The sequence below is a fragment of the Monodon monoceros genome, unplaced genomic scaffold (assembly GCF_005190385.1).
Source record: "Monodon monoceros isolate NGI ecotype Baffin Bay Population unplaced genomic scaffold, NGI_Narwhal_1 Super_Scaffold_18, whole genome shotgun sequence".
Classification (NCBI taxonomy): Eukaryota; Metazoa; Chordata; class Mammalia; order Artiodactyla; family Monodontidae; genus Monodon; species Monodon monoceros.
This window is the reverse complement of record NW_021703774.1, coordinates 160946726-160967953: the sequence shown is the minus strand read 5'-3', so window position 1 is coordinate 160967953 and position 21228 is coordinate 160946726. Positions and strand designations below refer to the sequence as shown.

General features: G+C 47.2%; 2 protein-coding genes across 4 annotated transcripts in view; both read right to left on the bottom strand.

Annotated features, from left to right (window-relative positions):
* The window catches only part of AUNIP (aurora kinase A and ninein interacting protein), a 47484-nt gene extending 38203 nt beyond the window's left edge, over positions 1 to 9281 (bottom strand). The window contains exon 1 of the mRNA XM_029229707.1: positions 9094 to 9281. Within this exon, the coding sequence (XP_029085540.1) occupies positions 9094 to 9174 (81 nt within the window). The 5' untranslated portion in view covers positions 9175 to 9281. The remainder of the gene's footprint in view (positions 1 to 9093) is intronic.
* A 1146-nt stretch (positions 9282 to 10427) lies between these two features.
* On the bottom strand, positions 10428 to 20458 carry PAQR7 (progestin and adipoQ receptor family member 7). Of its 3 annotated transcripts, XM_029230273.1 has the most exons (3): positions 20362 to 20458; positions 16438 to 16540; positions 10428 to 12520 (listed from the first exon to the last, which is right to left on the bottom strand). In XM_029230273.1, exon 3 carries the CDS (start codon positions 12497 to 12499, stop codon positions 11447 to 11449), a length of 1053 nt encoding a protein of 350 aa, XP_029086106.1. In that variant the 5' UTR covers positions 12500 to 12520; positions 16438 to 16540; positions 20362 to 20458; the 3' UTR covers positions 10428 to 11446. The 3 variants fall into 3 exon arrangements, with proteins under 3 accessions (XP_029086106.1, XP_029086105.1, XP_029086107.1); XM_029230272.1 differs by having other exon boundaries at positions 11344 to 16540; XM_029230274.1 differs by lacking the exon at positions 20362 to 20458 and having other exon boundaries at positions 11344 to 12520; positions 13776 to 20154.
* Positions 20459 to 21228: the final 770 nt, after the last annotated feature.

Sequence of the window (21228 nt, the reverse complement as noted above, 5' to 3'; positions counted from 1 at the left end):
AATGTAAGGCCAGAAACTATCAAACTCTTAGAGGAAAACATAGGCAGAACACTCTATGACATAAATCACAGCAAGATCCTTTCTGACCCACCTCCTAGAGAAATGGAAATAAAAACAAAAATAAACAAATGGGACCTAATGAAACTTCAAAGCTTTTGCACAGCAAAGGAAACCATAAAGAAGACCAAAAGACAACCCTCAGAATGGGAGAAAATATTTGCAAATGAAGCAACTGACAAAGGATTAATCTTCAAAATTTACAAGCAGCTCATGCAGCTCAAAAACAAAAAAACAAACAACCCAATCCAAAAATGGGCAGAAGATCTAAATAGACATTTCTCCAAAGAAGATATACAGACTGCCAACAAACACATGAAAGAATGCTCAACATCACTAATCATTAGAGAAATGCAAATCAAAACTACAATGAGATATCATCTCACACCAGTCAGAATGGCCATCATCAAAAAATCTAGAAACAATAAATGCTGGAGAGCGTGTGGAGAAAAGGGAACACTCTTGCACTGCTGGCGGGAATGTGAATTGGTTCAGCCACTATGGAGAACAGTATGGAGGTTCCTTAAAAAACTACAAATAGAACTACCATATGACCCAGCAATCCCACTACTGGGCATATACCCTGAAAAAACCAAAATTCAAAAAGAGTCATGTACCAAAATGTTCATTGCAGCTCTATTTACAATGCCCGTAGATGGAAACAACCTAAGTGCCCATCATCGGATGAATGGATAAAGAAGATGTGGCACATATATACAATGGAATATTACTCAGCCATAAAAAGAAACAAAATTGAGCTATTTGTAATGAGGTGGATAGACCTAGAGTTTGTCATACAGAGTGAAGTAAGTCAGAAAGAAAAAGACAAATACCGTATGCTAACACATATATATGGAATTTAAGAAAAAAAAATGTCATGAAGAACCTAGGGGTAAGACAGGAATAAAGACACAGACCTACTGGAGAACGGACTTGAGGATATGGGGAGGGGGAAGGGTGAGCTGTGACAGGGCGAGAGAGAGTCATGGACATATACACACTAACAAACGTAAGGTAGATAGCTAGTGGGAAGCAGTCGCATGGCACAGAGATATCGGCTCGGTGCTCTGTGACTGCCTGGAGGGGTGGGATAGGGAGGGTGGGAGGGAGGGAGACGCAAGAGGGAAGAGATATGGGAACATATGTATATGTATAACTGATTCACTTTGTTATAAAGCAGAAACTAACACACCACTGTAAAGCAATTATACCCCAATAAAGATGTTAAAAAAAAAATCCTTAAAAAAGAAAAAAAAAAAGAAACAAGAAAAATCTCAAATAAACTATCTAACCCAACACTTAAAACAACTAGAGAGGGCTTCCCTGGTGGCGCAGTGGTTGAGAGTCCACCTGCTGATGCAGGGGACACGGGTTCGTGCCCTGGTCCAGGAGGATCCCACATGCCGCAGAGCAGCTGGGCCCGTGAGCCATGGCCACTGAGCCTGCACGTCCGGAGCCTGTGCTCCGCAACGGGAGAGGCCACAGCAGTGAGAGGCCCACGTACTGCAAAAAAAAAAAAAAACAACTAGAGAAAGAAGAACAAAGAAAACCCAAAGTCAGTAGAAGGAAAGAAATCATAAAAATCAGAGCAGAAATAAGTGAAATAGAAACAAAGGAAACAATAGCAAAGATCAATAAAACTAAAAGCTGTTTCCCTGAGAAGATAAACAAAAATGATAAATCCTACCCAGACTCATCAAGAAAAAAAGGGAGAGGACTCAAATCAATAAAATTAGAAATGAAAAAGGAGAAATCACAACTGACACTGCAGAAATACAAAGGATTATAAGAGACTACTACAAACAACTATATGCTGATAAAATGGACAACCACGAAGAAACGGACAAATTCTTGGACAGGTACAATTTTCCAAGACTGAACCAGGAAGAATTAGAAAATATAAACAGACCTATCACAAGTAATGAAATTGAAACCGTAATTAAAAATCTTCCAACAAACGGAAGTCCAGGACCAGATGGCTTCACAGGAGAATTCTATCAAACATTCAGAGAAGAGCAAACACCAATCCTTCTCAAACTCTTCCAAAAAATTGCAGAGGGAGAAACACTCCCAAAATCATTCTACGAAGCCACCATCACCCTGATACCAAAACCAGAGAAAGATATCACAAAAAAATAAAATTAATGACCAATATCACTGATGAACACAATGCAAAAATCCTGAACAAAATACTAGCAAAAGAAATCGAACAACACATTAAAAGGATCATACACCATGATCAAGTGGGATTTATCCCAGGTGTGCAAGGATTCTTCAATATACACAAATCAATCAATGTGATACACCACATTAACAAATTGAACAAAAACCGTATGATCCTCTCAATAGATGCAGAAAAAGCTTTTGACAAAATTCAACACCCATTTATGATAAAAACTCTCCAGAAAATGGGCACAGAGGGAACCTACCTCAACGTAATAAAGGCCATATACGACAAACCCACAGCTAGCATCGTACTCAATGGTGACAAACTGAAAGCATTTCCACTAAGATCAGGAACAAGACAAGGATGTCCACTCTCGCCACTCTTATTCAACATAGTTTTGGAAGTCCTAGCCACAGCAATCAGAGAAGAAAAAGAAATGAAAGGAATACAAATTGGAAAAGAAGAAGTAAAACTGTCACTGTTTGCATCACTGTATACATAGAAAATCCTAAATATGCCACCAGAAAACTACTAGAACTAATCAATGCATTTGGTAAGGCTGCGGGATACAAAATTAATGCACAGAAATCACCAGCATTCCTATACACCAACAACGAAAAATCAGAAAGAGAAATTAAGGAAACAATCCCATTTACCATCACAACAAAAAGAATAAAATACCTAGGAATAAACCTGCCTCAGGAGGCAAAAGACCTGTACTCAGAAAACTATAAAACACTGATGAAAGAAATCAAAGATGATGTAAACAGATGGAGAAATATACCATGTTCTTGGATTGGAAGAATCAATATTGTGAAAATGACTATGCTACCCAAAGCAATCAACAGATTCAATGCAATCCCTATCAAACTACCACTGGCATTCTTCACAGAATTAGAACAAAAAATTTTACAATTCGTATGGAAACATAAAAGACCCCAAATATCCAAAGCAATCTTGAGAAAGAAAAACATGGTTGGAGGAATCAGGCTCCCTGACTTCAGACTATACCACAAAGTTACAGTAATCAAGACAGTATGGTACTGGCACAAAAACAGAAAGATAGATCAATGGTACAGGATAGAATGCCCAGAGATAAACCCACGCACATATGGTCACCTAATTTATGACAAAGGAGGCAAGAACATACAATGGAGAAAGGACAGCCTCTTCAATAAGTCGTGCTGGGAAAACTGGACAGCTACATGTAAAAGAATGATATTAGAACACCATCTAACACCATACACAAAAATAAACTCCGATCGATTAAAGACTTAAATGTAAGACCAGACACTTTAAAACTCTTAGAGGAAAACACAGGAAAAACACTCTTTGACATAAACCACAGCAAGATCTTTTTTGACCCACCTCCTAGAGTAACGGAAATAATAACAAAAATAAACAAATGGGACTTAATCAAACTTAAAAGCTTTTGCACAGCAAAGGAAACCATAAAGAAGACCAAAAGACAATTCTCAGAATGGGAGAAAATATTTGCAAATGAAACAATGGACAAAGGATTAATTTCCAAAATATACAAATAGCTCATGGAGCTCAATATCAAAAAAACAAACAATCCAATTAAAAAATGGGCAGAAGACCTAAATAGACATTTCACCAAGGAAGACATACAGATGGCCAAGAGGCACATGAAAAGATGCTCAACATCACTAATTATTAGAGAAATGCATATCAAAACTACAATGAGGTATCACCTCACGCCAGTCATGATGGCTATTATCAAAAATCTAGAAACAGGGCTTCCCTGGTGGCACAGTGGTTGACAGTCTGCCTGTCGATGCAGGGGATGCAGGTTTGTGCCCCGGTCCAGAAGATCCCACATGCTGCAGAGCAGCTGGGCCCGTGAGCCATGGCCGCTGAGCCTGCGAGTCCGGAGCCTGTGATCCGCAACGGGAGAGGCCACAACAGTGAGAGGCCTGCGTACCGCAAAAAAAAAAAAAAATCTAGAAACAATAAATGCTGGAAAGGGTGTGGTGAAAAGGGAACCCTCCTGCACTGTTGGTGGGAATGTAAATTGATATAACCTCTATGGAAAACTGTATGGAGGTTCCTTAAAAAACTAAAAATAGAACTACCATATGACCCAGCAATCCCACTACTGGGCATATACTCTGAGAAAACCATAATTCAAAAAGAGACACGTGGGCTTCCCTGATGGCGCAGTGGTTAAGAATCCGCCTGCCAATGCAGGGGACACGGGTTCGAGCCCTGGTCCAGGAAGATCCCACATGTCGCGGAGCAACTAAATCAGTGTGCCACAACTGCTGAGCCTGTGCTCTAGAGCCCGTAAGCCACAGCTACTGAGCCCACATGCCACAGCTACTGAAGCCTGCACGCCTAAAGCTCATGCTCCACAACAAAGAGAAGCCACCGCAATGAGAAGCCCACACACCGCAATAAAGAGTAGCCCCGCTCACTGCAACTAGAGAAAGCTCACGTGCAGCAACAAAGACCCAAAGCAGCCAAAAATAAATAAATTTTAAAAAGAGAGACATGTACCACAATGTTCACTGCAGCACTACTTACAACAGCCAGGACATGGCACCAACCTAAGTGTCCATCGACAGATGAATGGATAAAGAAGATGTGGCACATATATATAATGGAATATTACTCAGCCATAAAAAGAAATGAAATTGAGTTATTTGTAGTGAGGTGGATGGACCTAGAGTCTGTCATACAGAGTGAAGTAAGTCAGAAAGAGAAAAATACCGTATTCTTACACATATATATGGAATCTAAAAAAAAAGAAAAAAATGGTACTGATGAACCTAGTTGCAGAGCAGGAATAAATATGTAGACACAGAGAATAGACCCGAGGACATGGGGTGGGAGGGGGAAGCTGGGGCAAAGTGAGAGTAGCATTGACATATATACACTACTGAATGTAAAATAGTTAGCTAGTGGGAATAGCAGCATAGCACAGGGAGATCAGCTCTGTGCTTTGCGATGACCTAGAGGGGTGGGATAGGGAGGATGGGAGGGAGGCTCAAGAGGGAGGGGATATGGGGACATATGTATGCATATGGCTGATTCACTTTGGTGTACAACAGAAACTAACACAGTATTGTGAAGCAATTATACTCCAATAAAGATCTATTAAAAAATAAATAAACAAAATAAAATAAGCTACAAGGATATATTGTACAACAAAGGAAATATAGCCAGTATTTTATAACTATAAATGAAGTATAACCTTTAAAAACTGTGAATCACTATATTGTACACCTTTAACTTATATAATATTGTATAGCAACTACAATTTTTTTTAGTTTAATATAAGTAGCTAAATAAATAAATAAGTCCTACTGTGTGCTGCCTGGAGAGGCTGGGAATTTTCAAAAACCAGCTAGGCTATGCTTCTTTTTAACAGACCTTCCTTCAGCTTCTCTCTCTCCTCTAGCTTTCTGCTATGACCAGCCAAAAAAAAACCCAGCTAGCACATTTAACACTCTGCCTGGAAATCTCCTTGGCTACATCATCCAGTTCATTAGGTACATTTTCTACCTTCCACTTTACTACAGCCAACAGTGTTGCTAAACTTTGTCAACGCGTAACCAGTTTCCAAGATTTTTCTCACTTTCCTTTAAACCCTCACCCACAGCCTCCTCAAAGGTCATCAGACTTTTAGAAACAGTTCCTTAAAAGCTCTTCAAGCTTTCACTAGCATTCCCTTCAAAGTCCTTCCAGCTGCCACCCACTGCTCCATTCCATTTGCATTTCTGAAAGCCAAGCCCACCAGATAGATTAAACCATTCACTCATTTGCTCATTTAATAAATATTTACTGAGTACCTATTACATGCCAGAAAGTTTCTGAAGGACTGCCTAACGGAACTTTCATTCTAGTAGGGGAAAAAAGACAATAAGTGAAAAAGTAAATATGCAGCATATAATATGTCTGATGGTGAAAAGTGCTATGGAGAAAAACAAAGCAAGATTAAGGTAGTTAGAAGTATGGGGAGTAGAGGATAAGGGAAAGGATGGTTAAGAAAAAACTCAGTTAAGTTCACATTTGAACAAATGAAGGAGCAGAGAAATGCGGCTCTCTAATCCCTTTGCACTTCAGGCACAAGTATATAAAAGTCCCAAGCACAGATGTACTTGCCTTGAAAGACAGCAAGGCCAGTATGGTTGGAGCAGAGGCAGAGCGAAGAGTAGATGAGGTCTAAAAGGCATAAGAGGGCACACAAGACCAGATGGTGTCTTATGGGCATTAAAAAGATTTTGGTTTTTACTAGAAGGTAAGAAACCACTAGATGGTTTTAAACTTAACAGTGAGCAAAGGGTTACTCTGGCTCAGGTGGCAGCAGTAGAAACAGTAGGAAAGGATGACATTCTAAATACATTTGAAGGCACAGTCCATAGCATTTGCTGATGGACTGAAAGTTAATAAAGTTGCAGAATGTCAGAGTGGCATTCAGTGCTCCTCCAAGGCTGGCGGAGAAACCACTGATGACTCGGCCAAGATTTCTGATATCTTTGCATTTCCGTCTCCCTCTTAGTTATGTCCACTTCTCCTTCTCTGCTACATATCTCAAGGGTAGGGAACTAAACTGCATCATAGATGAAGAAGAAACAGAAATTATTTTCTAAGTTATAATGACATTTTAAATATAATACACTTAAGAGACAGCAAATATACAAATCAAATGCTAAATCTTTTTTGTTTTTTTTTTTTTTTTTTTTTTTTGGCGTTACACGGGCCTCTCACTGTTGTGGCCTCTCCCGTTGCAGAGCACAGGCTCCGGACGCGCAGGCCCAGCAGCCATGGCTCACGGGCCCAGCCACTCCACGGCATGTGGGATCCTCCCGGACCGGGGCACGAACTCGTGTCCCCTGCATTGGCAGGTGGACTCTCAACCACTGCGCCACCAGGGAAGCCCTAAATCTTTTTACCTCCAAGCCCTCTGCATTGGGAGCGCTGAGCCTTAGCCACTGGACCACCTGGGACGTCCCAAAATGGTCTTTTTAAAAACCCATACTAAAACCCGTATGTCTCACATGGAAAGTGCTCCATCATATATTTAGTGAAAGGTGAATAGCAGAACAAACTGTCTGATATAATCTCATTTGTGGGGGAAATACATCCATATATTTATTTATCTATCTATCTATTATCTGTGCTTCTGACCAATTGGCTATAGATTAGGGGTTCCAACAACCCCCTCCTACTCAGGATGCCAATCCCAAATCCAGGTTATTAACTATACTTCTGACCAGCTGGCTATAGATCAGAGGTCCCCACAACCCCCTCCTTAGGTTCAACTGCTAGAGTGGCTCACAGGAACATTGTAATTGCTAGATCACCGGTTTATTATAAAAGGATATAACTCAGGAACAGCCAGATAGAAGAGACGCATAGGGCAAGGTATGTGGGAAGGGGTACGGGGCTTCCATGCCCTCTCCAGGCACGCCACTCTCCCTGCACCTCCACATGTTCACCAACCTGGAAACTCTCTGAACCCTGTCCATTTGGGTTTTTAATGGAGGCTTTATTACATAGACATGATTGATTTAGGCAATGGCCATTGGCAACTGAATTCAATCTCCAGCCCTTCTCTCCTTAGAGGTAGGGGAATGGAGGGAGTGAAAGTTCCAACCCTCTAATCACATGGATGGCTTTCCTGGCAACCAGCCCATCCTTAGGTTACCTAAGGGCTTTCCAAAAGTCACCTCATTAAATATAAAAGACACCATTATCACTCATAACGCAGGAAATTCCAAGGGTTTTAGGAGCTGTGAGCCAAGAACCAAAGACAAAGACCAAATATATATGAAAAATATAAAACAGAGATAATGACAGTACCTACTTCATTGAATTTTGAGTACCTGCCACTGATAAGGCATGTAACGTCCCAGCAAAGTGCCTGACACATAGAAAGTAATCAATAAATTACATATTGCTATTATCTGTACATCTTTTCTTCCCCACAAGACTGTAAGCAACTTAAGAGCAAGAACTCTGCCGTTACTGTCTGCTTTGAGCCTGTTTTTCATGTGTAAAATGGGTATCACTATATTACTACTACACAGAATTGCACCAAATAAGATAACTCAACAAATTCCAGCACAGTGTCCAGCTTAAAATGCTCAATAAACATTAACTATTATTATCCCATACTTTTGTTTCTTTGTAATGACTAACAGAGAATCTTGCGTATGGGCCAAACCCGGGTGGGCTTTCCAATTCTCCTAGTTGGGTGAACCCGGGTTCATTACCTCACCTCAGTTTCCTCATTTCCATAAGGCTGATGACACGTATAACACACATTAAATACTTAATACAGTATGTGGCACCCAGCGGATGCTTAATAAATATTAGGCCAGCTCCCCCCCCCCGTCTCTTCTTCTTTTTCCCCTAAAGTTGCATGCTCTGGGCAGGTAGATGGCCGGCAACCTGACAAGTAGGGAAGAAACGGACCTCGGGGCGAGAACTTCCGAAGTCTGCGTACGCACCCGCCCCTCCGTATTTCAGCCTCTGCTACCGTCTTGAAGGGACTCCGAGTTAAGGGGTCTGCTGCATTACGCTCCTCGGAGCACATTTTCTCTCCACCCTCTTCCCTCACCTCGAAACCTCGCTGCCCCAGTCTCTCCACACACACCCCACCCCACCCCCCCGCCAGCCTGCCTGCCTTCAGCCCCCATTTTCTCTCCACCCTTCCCAAACCCCATTTTTCAACCTTCTTCAGACTCCAGCCCCTCTCTCCCCTGAATAGCCAAAGCTAGTCGTTCTCGGTCCCCGAGTCTATCTCCACATCACATCCAGGTCCTCCCAAACTCCTCACTTCTCACACCTCCGGGCCTCTAACCCCTCCCCCAACACCCTCTCTCGCCTCAACGCCCTACCTGCGTTTTCCGCCTCTTCAGCGCCGCCGCGTCCAGCCACACGCCGCAGGCCTCCTCCTCCTCCGGGCCTCTGCGCCTCATGGCCGCTGAGGAGACGAAGACAACGGGATAACGGAGTGGGGATCCGGCCGCCTCAGGAAACCGCCATAACTGACTCCGCCGACGTTCGAATCTCGCGCCAACGCTGGGAGCGGAGCTACGCCGCGGCCGCCCCCGCTCAGGCACCGCCCCCAGCGTCAGCTCCGCCCCGGCCCAAGCCCCGCCCTTTCCCTAAACCCTGCTAGCCTGACCCCTTAATGTTACCAAGGCCACGTTCTTGCTGGTTTTCTCATTCAGAAGTTGTATTCCAGAACTGTGCTGTGTGAACGCGTTCGCGACACTGCACAAGGAATGCACATTTTCTTTTTGCTGAGTTAGTTGCACTTTCTTACTGATAACTATCAGGGCTCAGGGTTTTCCTTGTCTTATGGCTGAATCCTCAGGAACATCTCAAAAGGAAGAGCAGAGGAGGCTCTGATCCGCCAACTGCAAAGCTGGGGTCCTCAGTGCTACCTTAGATGGATTACTTTTGTAATTCAAAACAAGAAACAAAAAGCTAAGTATAACTATGAAACCTCATGGGAGAGGATTTAGAAAAGGTTAAGTAGAATAAAACTAAAAATCTGCAGTCAAGAATTAGCTTTCAGTATTGCTTTTCTCGCTTACTGTGTGGCCTTGGATTTTAAAGAGGATCAAATAAGGTTTGTAAAAGTACTTTGTAAATTCTGAGAGCCCCTCAGAGATGCAGAAATGCTGGCAACCATAACCACAATCTCCATAGATGTACTATATGTATAACAGGATATTTTAGCAGTGGAGTGACATTTCTCATTCATTCAGGGGTTTTTTTGCTTTTCTTACCTGTACTTCCTAATTTTCCTTCACTGTACGTATATTACCATACATTGCTTATGTACTGTGGAAAAGGCAACACTGTTAATATTAACATATAAAAATATCATAAAAGTTAACATATAAGATCTTCCTTGATTGAAAAACCAAAAAGTGAAATCTTTGTCAAATCATGTATTTTAAAACACATTCTTTTAACTTCTAAAACTTATTTAGTAATAAAACTGCCCCACCTTTTCTACCAAAAAAAAAACGTTCACATATATAGTGAATAAGACCCCAACCCCACCCCCAGGCAAAGATAAGACAGGATCTGTCCCCTCCTCCCTATGCCCACCCCCAGCCTCCCCATGAAAACCTCCTCCAACACAGTGAACAGATTCAAGGGGCACCAGGGCTCCCTCTCTAGGATAGGAGACAAAAAGCAAAGAGGCAGCTCTTATCACAGTCACTTTATTGCATCCAGGACATCAGAGTCCAGACCACTCCTAATTCCAGCCGCAGTGAACTCCTTCTTCCATACCTCTTGGCCTTTGGACAGGTTTTTCCCTCTACCTGGAATGCCCTTCCTCTTCTCCATCTGTAAACTCCTATTCACCCTCCCCAACCCAAGACCCTGAGGATCCCAGGCAACACTAATTATTCCCTCCTCAGTGCTTCCCCTGACAGTTCATTCCGATATTAAAGCCTTTACCATCCTGCATTGATCCACGGAGCCCAGTCAGTGGCCTACCTCTGAGCAGAGGCCCAAGAAACACTGAATGGATAAACACTGAATCATGAACAAGGGAACCAGGGAAGACACTGGGAACAGGATGTGTGGGACATAGAGGCCAGAGCTAGGAGGGTCAGGGCTCACTGTCTGGGATAGTGGCTGAAGAGGTATGGGGCACTGGATGGGATCCATTTCTACCTGGCACAATCTTCTATCTTTGGGGGCTCTCTGCAGCACCAAAACTTCAGGCTGGGGTTCAAGAATGGTAAGATCCTGCACACATTTTGGGCCTGTCCTTTCCCTATCCACCAGTGAAATCTGGGTAGAGGGCAGTTGCTGACCCTTCCTCTATCTCTCAGCTCAGATTTGACTCTGACCTAAATCCCAACTTCACCCCCTCCCAGATAATCTGGAAGGCCCAGGCCAGGGTCTTGGCCCCAGCTGATCCTCCATCCTCACCCCTAAGTGAGAGGCAATGGGGGGAGGCAAACCAGGGTGCCCCACATCTTTCTCTTTCCCTCTCCCAGGGCAGGGAGCTGGGGCAGGCCCTGAAGTGGACCCCAGCAGCTCCAGTCAATCCTCAAATCCAAGGACTGGCCAGTGCCCCCCTTGGCAGCTGAGGCGTGCACAGAGAAGTCACTGAGGGCCAGACACAAGCAATTTTACCAGGCCTTGTTCCCATCTGGAGCCAAGCCCGGACCCTTGGGCCCCCTCTATACCTCCCTCCCTAAAAGCTGCCACCCCCCTTCACTGGGTCTTCCGATCGAGACTGAGTTTGCGCCGTACCAGCTGGCTCAGAAGGAATGCAGTGAGGATGCTGCTGCCTACAGTAAGCAAGAAGAGGCCGGAGAAGTTGTGGGGCCAGCGGGTGTGCAGAGGCTCATAGATGGGCCGCCGGGCCTCGTAGTCCAGCGCCACGGCCTCCAGCTGAGCCAGTGTGCACAACACCAAGAAGACATGGAAGAGCTGGTGGCCCTGCCCAAAGACATGGCAGCTGCCAGGGAACCAGCGCTCAGGCACGAAGGCAGAGAAGAAAGTGGCAGCCAGCAGAAAGAAGACCACCTGGCATTTGTGGTAGAGAAGAGCCGGGTCGTCCATGGCAGGGTTCGGGGACACGAGGATGCGGTGCACCACGGGGCTGATGTCCAGTGCGTAGGCCAGCGCCGAAGGCATCTCCTGGCAAGTGCGGCCCAGCAGGCCGGGCTTCTGGATGTACTTGTTGTAGCAGGAGCCAGCGCAGGAAAGCCAGGCGAGAAAGGCAGCCATGGGCAGGTAAAAGGTCTGCACCTGGGCATGCCAGGCGGGCTCAATGGCGTAGTAGAAGTGTGCCAGGGCACTGCCAAACTGGTACACAGCCACACCCACGTAGTCCAGGAAGAAGAAGCTGTAATGCCAGAACTCGGACTTGGCCTGCAGGAGGTGAGCCAAGGCACTGAGGGAGAGGTAGGTGACGGAGGCAAGAACAATGATGAAGAGGGGCAGGGCGTGCAGGTCTCCCCGGAAGTCCACGGTCCCCACAAAGATGGCCAGCCGCAGCAGCAGCACCAGGGCCGCCAGCAGGTGGGTCCAGACGTTCACCGCCTCGTTGTGCTGCTGGAACAGTGTGCGGAAGTAGAAGCGCCAGGTCCTATGCAGCGGCCGGTAGCCCACATAGATGTATGGCTTCCAGAAGATGGGCGGCACCTCGGCTCGGTCCACCGTGAACACAGGCTCTGGCTGCACAGACGGCCGAGGCATCTGGTGGACCTGCCGCAAACTGGGCAGGAGGTGGCTGAGCTTCTGGGCCACCATTGTGGCCATGGCTGTGGGTGGGGCGAGGAGCTGGGAGAGAGGCCCGAGCAAGGTCAGGGGGCTGGTGTCCTCACCCTCCTGCCCCATGAGCAGCAGCTGGGGGGCTGTGCTCTTCCCCACCCCCTTATCCCTACACTGAGTTTAAGAGGAGGGGAGTTGTCCTAAGGGAGAGCTCAGCTCTGACTCATGATTGTTCTTCTCCCTGATGTATCTCAAGTGCCTAGAACAGTGCCTGGCACATAGTAGGTGTTCAGTAAATGTTTGAGGCATGTGTTAAAGAGGCTCACTATGTCATCCTACTTCTTTCCAGTCCAGGCTCTATACAGCAACCCTCACTGTTTTCTCCTGTGTTCATGTTGCCATCAGTGTTTACCTGACAATGACCTTGCTAACAGACCTGCTGCCTCTACCTTTAACTCCTTCAGAGTGGCCAGGGTCTGCCATTGACCCTCCATCACCCTACATGATCTGGTCCCTACTACCTTTCCTAGCCTTATTACTCAACCACAGTGCATTTCACATCCAGCCAGAGCCTCATCAAAACCGTGGGCCTGCTGTTTCACATGTCTATAGCTCTGCACAAGCTATTCCCTCCATCTGAGCCATTTACCTCATCTTGCCCATCTGGCAAACTCCTATTCATCCCTCAAAACCCATTTCTTCTGTGACACTTTCCCTGGAGGTCCTCCGATAATGATCCCTCTAACTTGAGTGCCTACAATCCTTTGACCATTATAATACTTCTCACGGGCATTAAATTGTTAATGTGAGCTCCTCCAGGGTAGGCAGTTTGTCTTATTATTTTGTGAACCCCTGGTGCTTAGCAGGTAGCTGGTGCTCAATGTTTGTTGAATGAAAAAACAACATAATAGCATCCTGATAATACTTCATAGCCTTCAAGGCCCAACTCGAAAAGCCACTTTTTTCCCAAAAGACCCTAGTAACAACTGATCCTATAAAAACAGCCCTTTCCCTCAGCCACACCCTCACTCAAAAGTTCCCCCCTCCAGCCCTTCCACCATTGCTAATTGCAAATAAATCCAATCTAATCCCTCACCTGGCATTCAAGACCCCATGACCTGCTCCCACCCTCATTTCCCACCTAACCCAAATGTCAGACCCTGTGCCAACTTCCTTTCCCTCTACTGAAATCCTTTAAAACCAGTACAAGCTGCCACCTCCAGGGGACTTCCTTAATGCCCCCTTACTTCTCCCTGTGGGAGATCTATAATGGGTTATACAATTTAGCATTTAAAACACATTCATTCATTTAGCAAACACTTACTGAGCCCCTTCTCTGCTTCATGTCCTGTGCCGGGTCCCAAAGGTGGGGGTGGGCAGGAGAGTAGAAAAGAACTTGATCCCTACCTTCAGGAACTTCATGATATGGTAGAGGTAACAGAGAGGAAAACAAAGCATAGCAAATGCTTACACAGCATGTGCTATGTGTCAGTGTCTTAAGCACGTTATGCATATTTGACTCATTTAAGCATCATAGCACCCTATCAGATAGGTATTATCATTATGCCCGTTTTTCAGATAAGGAAACTGAGGCACAGAGAAGTTAAGTACCCTGCCTAGGAAGTGGCAGAGGCATGATATAAACTCAGTTTGCAATCTTAACCACTTCCTTAAACTGCCCTTTGCAAAACAAGGTGGCAAGTACTATTAATCATTTCATAATTATATACTGCTTTTGCCTGGTACCAATTGCTTAATTCAGGCTTATCATTATTCACTGTTTCATTCATTAAATCAAATATCTGTTGAAAAACTAGCCAGACAACTAGCAAGACAGACAACTCCCCTCCCTCAGATTCTCCCCCAAGAAGCTTATTGGACTCGGCAGCCAGATGTACTCTGTCCCTCGTTCATCAGATACTTATTGCAACTTCCTTTGCACCAGTCATTCTAAGAGGCAAGAAGATCTGCACTCAAGTTCCCCGCCACCAGCAGCACCGTGATCACCCCCAAAGCCACCCAATAATTCGCACATGGTCCAAGTAAATGCAATGTGCTTGCTATGCAAAGGCAACATCAAGACAAGCCCCCAGCCCACACACCTCCACACCCCGAGCCTGATTTGCATCCCTGAGCTCCTCCTGCATTACATTCTGGAGTCAGCTCTGGTCTCTGGCCTTTCCTCATCTGGTAGGGAGGAAAGAATTAAATGTCATTACACCACTACTTTCTATTCCCAGACAGCCTGGCAGGTTTAGGAAGAAGACCTTGCTGATGAAGTAATTAGTGGGGCCACTTCTGTCCAGAGCATAAGAACTCCCCTGGTTGAGGAGCCAGCACTGGATTTCTTCTCCTCCCCAAGAGACAGGGCTTTAGCCTCAACAGTCTGGCCTCTACCCTTGTCTACAACTTTGTCTTCCCAACTCAGAACTTCAGGGGACCAGAAAAGGCCTCTGAAAGCATCTCGCAGCTCTTTTGTTTTACATTGAGAAAACAAGAGCCCAGAGACAGCAAGCCCTTCCCCAGAGTTGCCCAATCCAGCCACGTTTCCATTCCACCATGAGGGCAAAGACCAGGAGATGATGACATTCGATGGTGCCTTAGTTCCTGAGTCCCTGTGATCTGTTAAGTCCAGTCCGATGCTCCACATCCCACTCTTAGAACTTCCCAAGTAATAACAGCATATTAAAGGCTCGGAGAAGGTCTGCACCAAAGAAGCCTGCTTCACTTTGTTGAACCTACATTTGCCAAGCTTACATGACCAAGGATTCCTTTCCCAGTAATGATTATATTATAAAGCTAGCTGAAATGTAGTAAGTGTTTACTATATGCTCACTCTTCATAGCCTTGTTGCAATTAATTCTCATAACTAGCCTGTGAGGTAGGTATTACTATGCCCATTTTGTTGTTGAGTGAAATTCAGAGAGGTTGGGAGCTCCTTAGCCAAGGCCATACAGAGAGAGGGAGAGGGAGAGAGAGAGATGGAGCCAGGATCCGGACCCAGCTCCCCGACTGCAAAGCACAGATACTCGCAGCCACTCCTGCTGCCCTGCTTCTTGTCACACCTAACTGCATCCCAAAGAACTACTTTGGAAAACACTGGTCTAAAGCAGGCAACTAGGTCCTTTCCCATAAATTATTTCCTTAGGCTTCTAGCAACTGACTTGCATCCAGGGACCTCAGACTCACCCAGTTGCCAGCTACCCACTCTCTCTGCACCAATGAAGCCCTGGCTCACAGCTACCTCCTCAGGTGGGCGATAGCTCACTCGCAGCCCTTCCCCTCCCCCAGACACAGTGGGCCCTAAGCACAGAACCCAGAGGCTGCATACTGGGATGACAGAGGTCAAGTTGCCCTATTTCCTTTAGACCTTTAGACCAGTGGCCCCATTCCATTTGAATAGCTCTATTTTCAGAGTTAGTTCCCATCTCCTGACTCCATGGAAAGGGGCACTGGATCCAGGGGAAAGAAGCAGGGGCAGGAGTCTAGCAAGAGCCAGAAGGATGAGGGTGAGTATTCAGAGGGCACCCTCAGGGCATCCTTTGAGTAGTCTGCCCACCAGGCTGCCAGAACCTGGCTGTTCCAGGCATCCCACCCCAATCCAGTACACCTCCATGGCCCCCCTCCAAGTCTCCCTAATTGCACTGGTTACCTAAGGATTTCTCTTGAACCCAGGGGCTGATGACTTCTGCTGTGGAACAGGGCAAATTCGCCAGATGCCAAGCACTGGGTGGCACTTCCACAGGTGAGGGTCACTAGGGGTGGGGCTTCCAGGGACTGTAGGGGTCTTGTGTGATGTCACCAGAGGGTGGGGCTAAAGACAACCTCCACCCTCTCCCCTCCCCCGATCACCACTCCCACGTTGGTCAAATCCAGGCTAAACTCTGCATCCCTAGCCAGGCCTTAGCTGCAGAAGGAAGCTCGTGGTTAACCTTGGCATGAAACATTTGGGGAAACCGAGGGCTAGCTGAAATGTTGTGACTTACCCAAGATCACACAGCAAGGCGGGCAAAGCTGGGCTGAGACCAGGTGTCCAGGGCCTGGTTCATGGATGTGAGGCAAACTTGATTGGCTTCTGTCCTCTACTGACTGGGAATCACAATGAAAGGAAGTTAGGAACCAAGGAGAAAAGAGACACTATAAAGGCTCGTGAAGGAGATGGACTTCAGATTTGGACAAACCAGGTTTGACTCCTGATTCCATAACATACTAGCTGTGTGACCTAAGACAAGTGTCTCACCTTCTCTGATCCTTCTCTGATCCTCAGCTCCCACATAAGAATTATATTATCTACCTCATAGATTGCTACAAAGATTAAATTTATGAGAACAGTTTTAGCACTGTTTAGGGATTCAATAAATATTATTAGTATTAATTACTAATAGTAGTAGTAATTATTATTATTAAGAGTAGTGGTATTTGAAGTATCCCCAGCCTGAGTATTAGTATTTAAAATATTGCCAGCTTGAAAAATTTACTTGGGGTTCTCTAAAAAACTCGGTCCTCTTTTAGCCCTTGATAGCTGGTTCCACTGGGTTTGGAAAGTTAACTATCTCTTTAAATCTTTACCCTTCTCTGAGGATGCATTTAGGGACCAAGGGAATTTGGTTGGAGTTTAATAATTAAAGTGTTCTCAGCAAAGACCATTCAGAGTAACCTCTGGATTCACAGGGCTCTGAAGATTTGCACTTGCCCACTGACCCAAGAGAAATGGCTGGCAAGTGAAATCCCCAGAGAAAAGGGCCTCAAGCTCAGCAGCCCCAGGAGCCCCATCCCAGAGCAGGAGGGTAGAGGGGGTAGACTGTGCTAGCAGGTAATGCAAAAGGCCTGTGGCCCGGTTGGGGCATGTCTCGCAGGTTTGGGAGGCTCCTGGGTTGGCTGAACTTCAGAACTGGGATCTCCAGGGCCCAGGTGGGAATTCTTCTGTCAATCTGAGCAGCACCTTCCTCCTCTCCTCTCCTAACTCCCCAGCCCTCCCAATTCACATTCCCCTTTTCTAAACTCAAGGTCAACCTCCTCACCTCCTTCCTCAACCAAGGCTTGCCACCCCTAGTTCCTCCTGGTCTCCCCCTGATACCTCTGGGGGCAAAACAGCAGACCAAGTTGTGGGGATGGGGTAATGAATAGGCTTTGGAGTGGGAGAGCCCTGGGTTATACCCATCCCACAGATTTTACTCAGTGTTTACTATATGCCAGGCACAAGGCAGGGGCACATGGTGAACGAGGCAGACAGGCTCCCTGCCCTGACAGGGCTCACCCACACAAATGAAATGCCCTTGGGCCCAGGAAAATCCAGCCCAGAGAGAAGCCACCCAGGTGGTAACCATGGAGAACTGGAGAGAGCTGCTCCCCCCAGGGAGGGCACCAACCTCTCACCTCCGGCAGATATTTCAAGAGAACCCAGGTCCCCATTTTTATGTGAGGATGAGATTTCAGGTCTGGAACTTACCAGCTGTGTGACTTTGCTAAAGTCCCTTTACCTCTCTGGGCCTGTTTCTTCATTTGAAATCGGAGGATAATAATAGCTACCTCAAGCAAAACAAAGTCACAGATGCTAGCTAGGTGTTGGCTCTGGCACAGCATGGGCTCCACTATCTTTGTTGGATTCTAGTCCTGACTCAGCCACTCAATCCCAGTGTGACCCTGGACAAGTCCCTTCCGCGCTTGGCCCTGTTTCTCCAAATGTCAAAGGACAGAGTAAATTCACCAATGACTTCAAAGGGCCCTTCAGTGCCTGAGACTTTCCAGCAATATTTGCTTTAGGCTTACTGTGTGTCAAGAGCTGAAGCTTCTGCAGTGAACAAAGCAGTTAAAACACCGCCCTCATAGAACTAATAGTCCAGCTAATTAACAGCTAAGGGTAACCCCTAAGGGTATTAATACCCTGCCCATTTGGAGCTTAACAGCCTAACTAAATAGCACCTAACTCTTTTAAGTATCATTTGATTATAATTCTACTTCCTCTTTTGCCTCCTTCCTGGCATGCAAAATATTCATTGTTGCTTCTCTGGGCCCTGATGTTTCAGGAACTCCCTTAAAGACAACTTTATCTTGCCATGAAAGGCAAAGTTTAACCTCATTAGATAAAAATAACAAAAAAGCCAGACCAGTGTTAACAATGGGGCTGTCAGAGGTAAACCCTCTTGAGGGGTCCTGACAAGGATGACACAATATGGCAGAGCCTGAAATATTATTAATAAGACTAGGCACTGGGCTTCCCTGGGGGCGCAGTGGTTGAGGGTCCGCCTGCCGATGCAGGGGACACGGGTTCGTGCCCCGGTCTGGAAAGATCCCACATGCCGCGGAGCAGCTAGGCCCGTGAACCATGGCCGCTGAGCCCGCGCGTCCGGAGCCTGTGCTCCGCAACGGGAGCAGCCACAACAGTGAGAGGCCCGCGTACCACAAAAATTAAAAAAAAAAAAAAATAAGACTAGGCACTAACATTAATAATTTACAGTAGCTTGCTGTTTACAAAGAACTTTTACACACATTTCACCTCTCCCTCTCAGCAACTCTTTGAACCTGTGGCTAAGCTGTTGTCACAGCCCCAGAGTGAGGCAGGATGGCAGAGCACATCTTACTCCAAAACCAGTGCTCTTGCCCTTCAACTGCTGTGGTCAACTCCCAGGCACCCAGTGGGTGGCCACAGATTGTACAAGCAAAGTTTTCATCCCTGGCTGGCTTCTTGATATCTCAGCAACTGGGTCACCTCCCTCAATGCAAACCAATTCCCCAGTTCTACCCAACGTGTTTAAAGAAAAGTTTCCTCCATGTCTTCCAAAACTGAACAGAAAACGCTTTTGTTTTTGTAACTGCACTTTGGGCTTCCATTTGTACTGGAAAGTGTGATCAGCATGAAATAAATCACTCTTAAAAGAATTCCTAGGATCTCAGACTCAGAACTGTTTTGAGGAAAAGGAAGCACCTGGTGGAGGAAAGCAGGCCCAGAGAGGTTGGGTGAACTAGCTGGTTTCCAGCCCAGGGGGACAGAAAAGGGACCTGGGTTTTACCACTGACCAGTTTCACCACTGACCTCTTGGCAGGGAAACTGAGGCTGGGGAAAAGCAGCCTCTCACTAAGGGGCTCAGCGATGGCACAAACCACATGATGGGAGGCTGAGTCCGTCTCTAATGGGACATCCACCTAGGAGCAGCCAGCCAGGCCCTGAGAATACATCTAACTCTTAAACTCCCCAGCCTTGGCCTGACCTGACCTCTCACTCCCGCCAGGCTTGGGGCGGAGTGGAGGGGGAGGGGGGGCCGGTGGCATGCCCCAGGGAAACCTCTAGAGGTCCTCAAAGCCTATAGTCTTGAGGCAAGTGCTTCCCTCACTGAGTGGGAGGAAACCTCAAGCTCTCCGGACACCAAAGGAGGCTTCCTCCTCCCACGGGACCTAAGCTGCTTTGGAGCAAGAACCCCTCTGAGCCCCAGCAGCGCTCTTACCACTGTTTCCGGTTTCCCAACTGGGAGCCCCTCACATCACCCAGTTCCAGGTACTCACGCCCCTTTTTGCCCCCAGAATCTCACTAGATTCCTCCTTCAGTGGAAGGAGCGTGCTCCGTGCCTATTCTCTTCCAAGACACCACGGCCCTCCCAGGCAAGCTCGCGCCTCTGCTCACTCCCTCACAGATGTGCTTCCCTCCGGCTCTGATGGCCCCTCTCCTCCAGTCTCCTCCCACTCCTCCCTGAGACTCTCGGCCTCCAGCTCCGCTCCTCCTTCCTGCTCCAGTCCCTCCTCAGTGGCCCCCCACTCCAGCTGATCCCCGCTGTCAGCCTCCCACTCCCTCCCCACGTGCCCCCACCTCACCTAGCCCCGAGTTTCGGCTGCACACAGCTCCCCGCGCTCCGCCCCGCGGGGAGAGCCCCCTCTGCCCGCCGCCCGCCCCTCCCACTTTTCCCCCAGCCCGGTACCGAGTTGCAAAAGGAGACCCGACTGCGACCCGGCGGCCCTCGGCGGCCCTCTGCATCCCGGCTACAAGCGGGCAGATAAAGGGGCGGCCAGGCGGAGGCTCCGCCCCGAGCCGGGGGAGGGCGGGGCTGCGGCGGGCGGCAGTGGGCCTTCGCTTGGGGCTCCGGGCCCAGGACTAGGCCGCCGCCCGCCCATCGCGCCCGCCTGGCCGGGCGCCAGCAGCCTCTACCGAATGGCGTACACGTGTTGCACGTGGAGGCTAGAGTGGTCACCCACACCGGTGACGACAGTCTTGGGAGTTCCTGTGGTATTCGTGCTGATGGGAACTCGGAGGCCCAGAGAGCAGACGTCGTTGCTCAGCAAGCGCTCCAGCTGAGCAGTTTCCACTTCCGGCTGCCTTGAGCCACAAGCTTCCCAATCTGGAACTGGCTGACCTGAGAGGGAGGGGGCAAGTTGTAGCAGGAGCACCCGAGTTTCCCAGCGAGAGCGTGCGGCCCAACCCTGAAGCCACTTAAACCCACACAGCCCACCTCTCCAGGATGCTTCTGGTCAGGACACACCTGACCTTCCCCATCTTCATCTCTCTGCCTGGGGAGCTCCACCCCACCTCTGCTCCCCTAACTTATTTAAGTTCCCACCGAAAGCCCTTTCTTTGGGCAGCTTCGCCTGATAAGCCCAGCCTAAGGCACAGAGTTAGGACTTCTGTTGAAACACCTTTCTACTCCTAGTGTAACATCTCCCCGCAGGAGTGGGAGCACCTGAAGGGTGAGGAATCCCTGCACATAGTAGGCCCTCAGTAAATATTGGACCAACAATGACAGGGCATGTCAGCTCCTCAGGTGTACAAAGACCTGGACCAGGCAGAGTGG

Excerpts from the sequence above, each read along its gene's own strand:
- PAQR7 (XM_029230274.1), bottom strand. The coding sequence starts at position 13,964 with ATGCATAACGTGCTTAAGACACTGACACATAGCACATGCTGTGTAAGC. Across the intron at positions 12,521-13,775 it reads TGAAGCAGAGAAGGGGCTCA|CTCCTCGCCCCACCCACAGC; the intron begins GTAAGTGTTTGC and ends CCTCTCTCCCAG.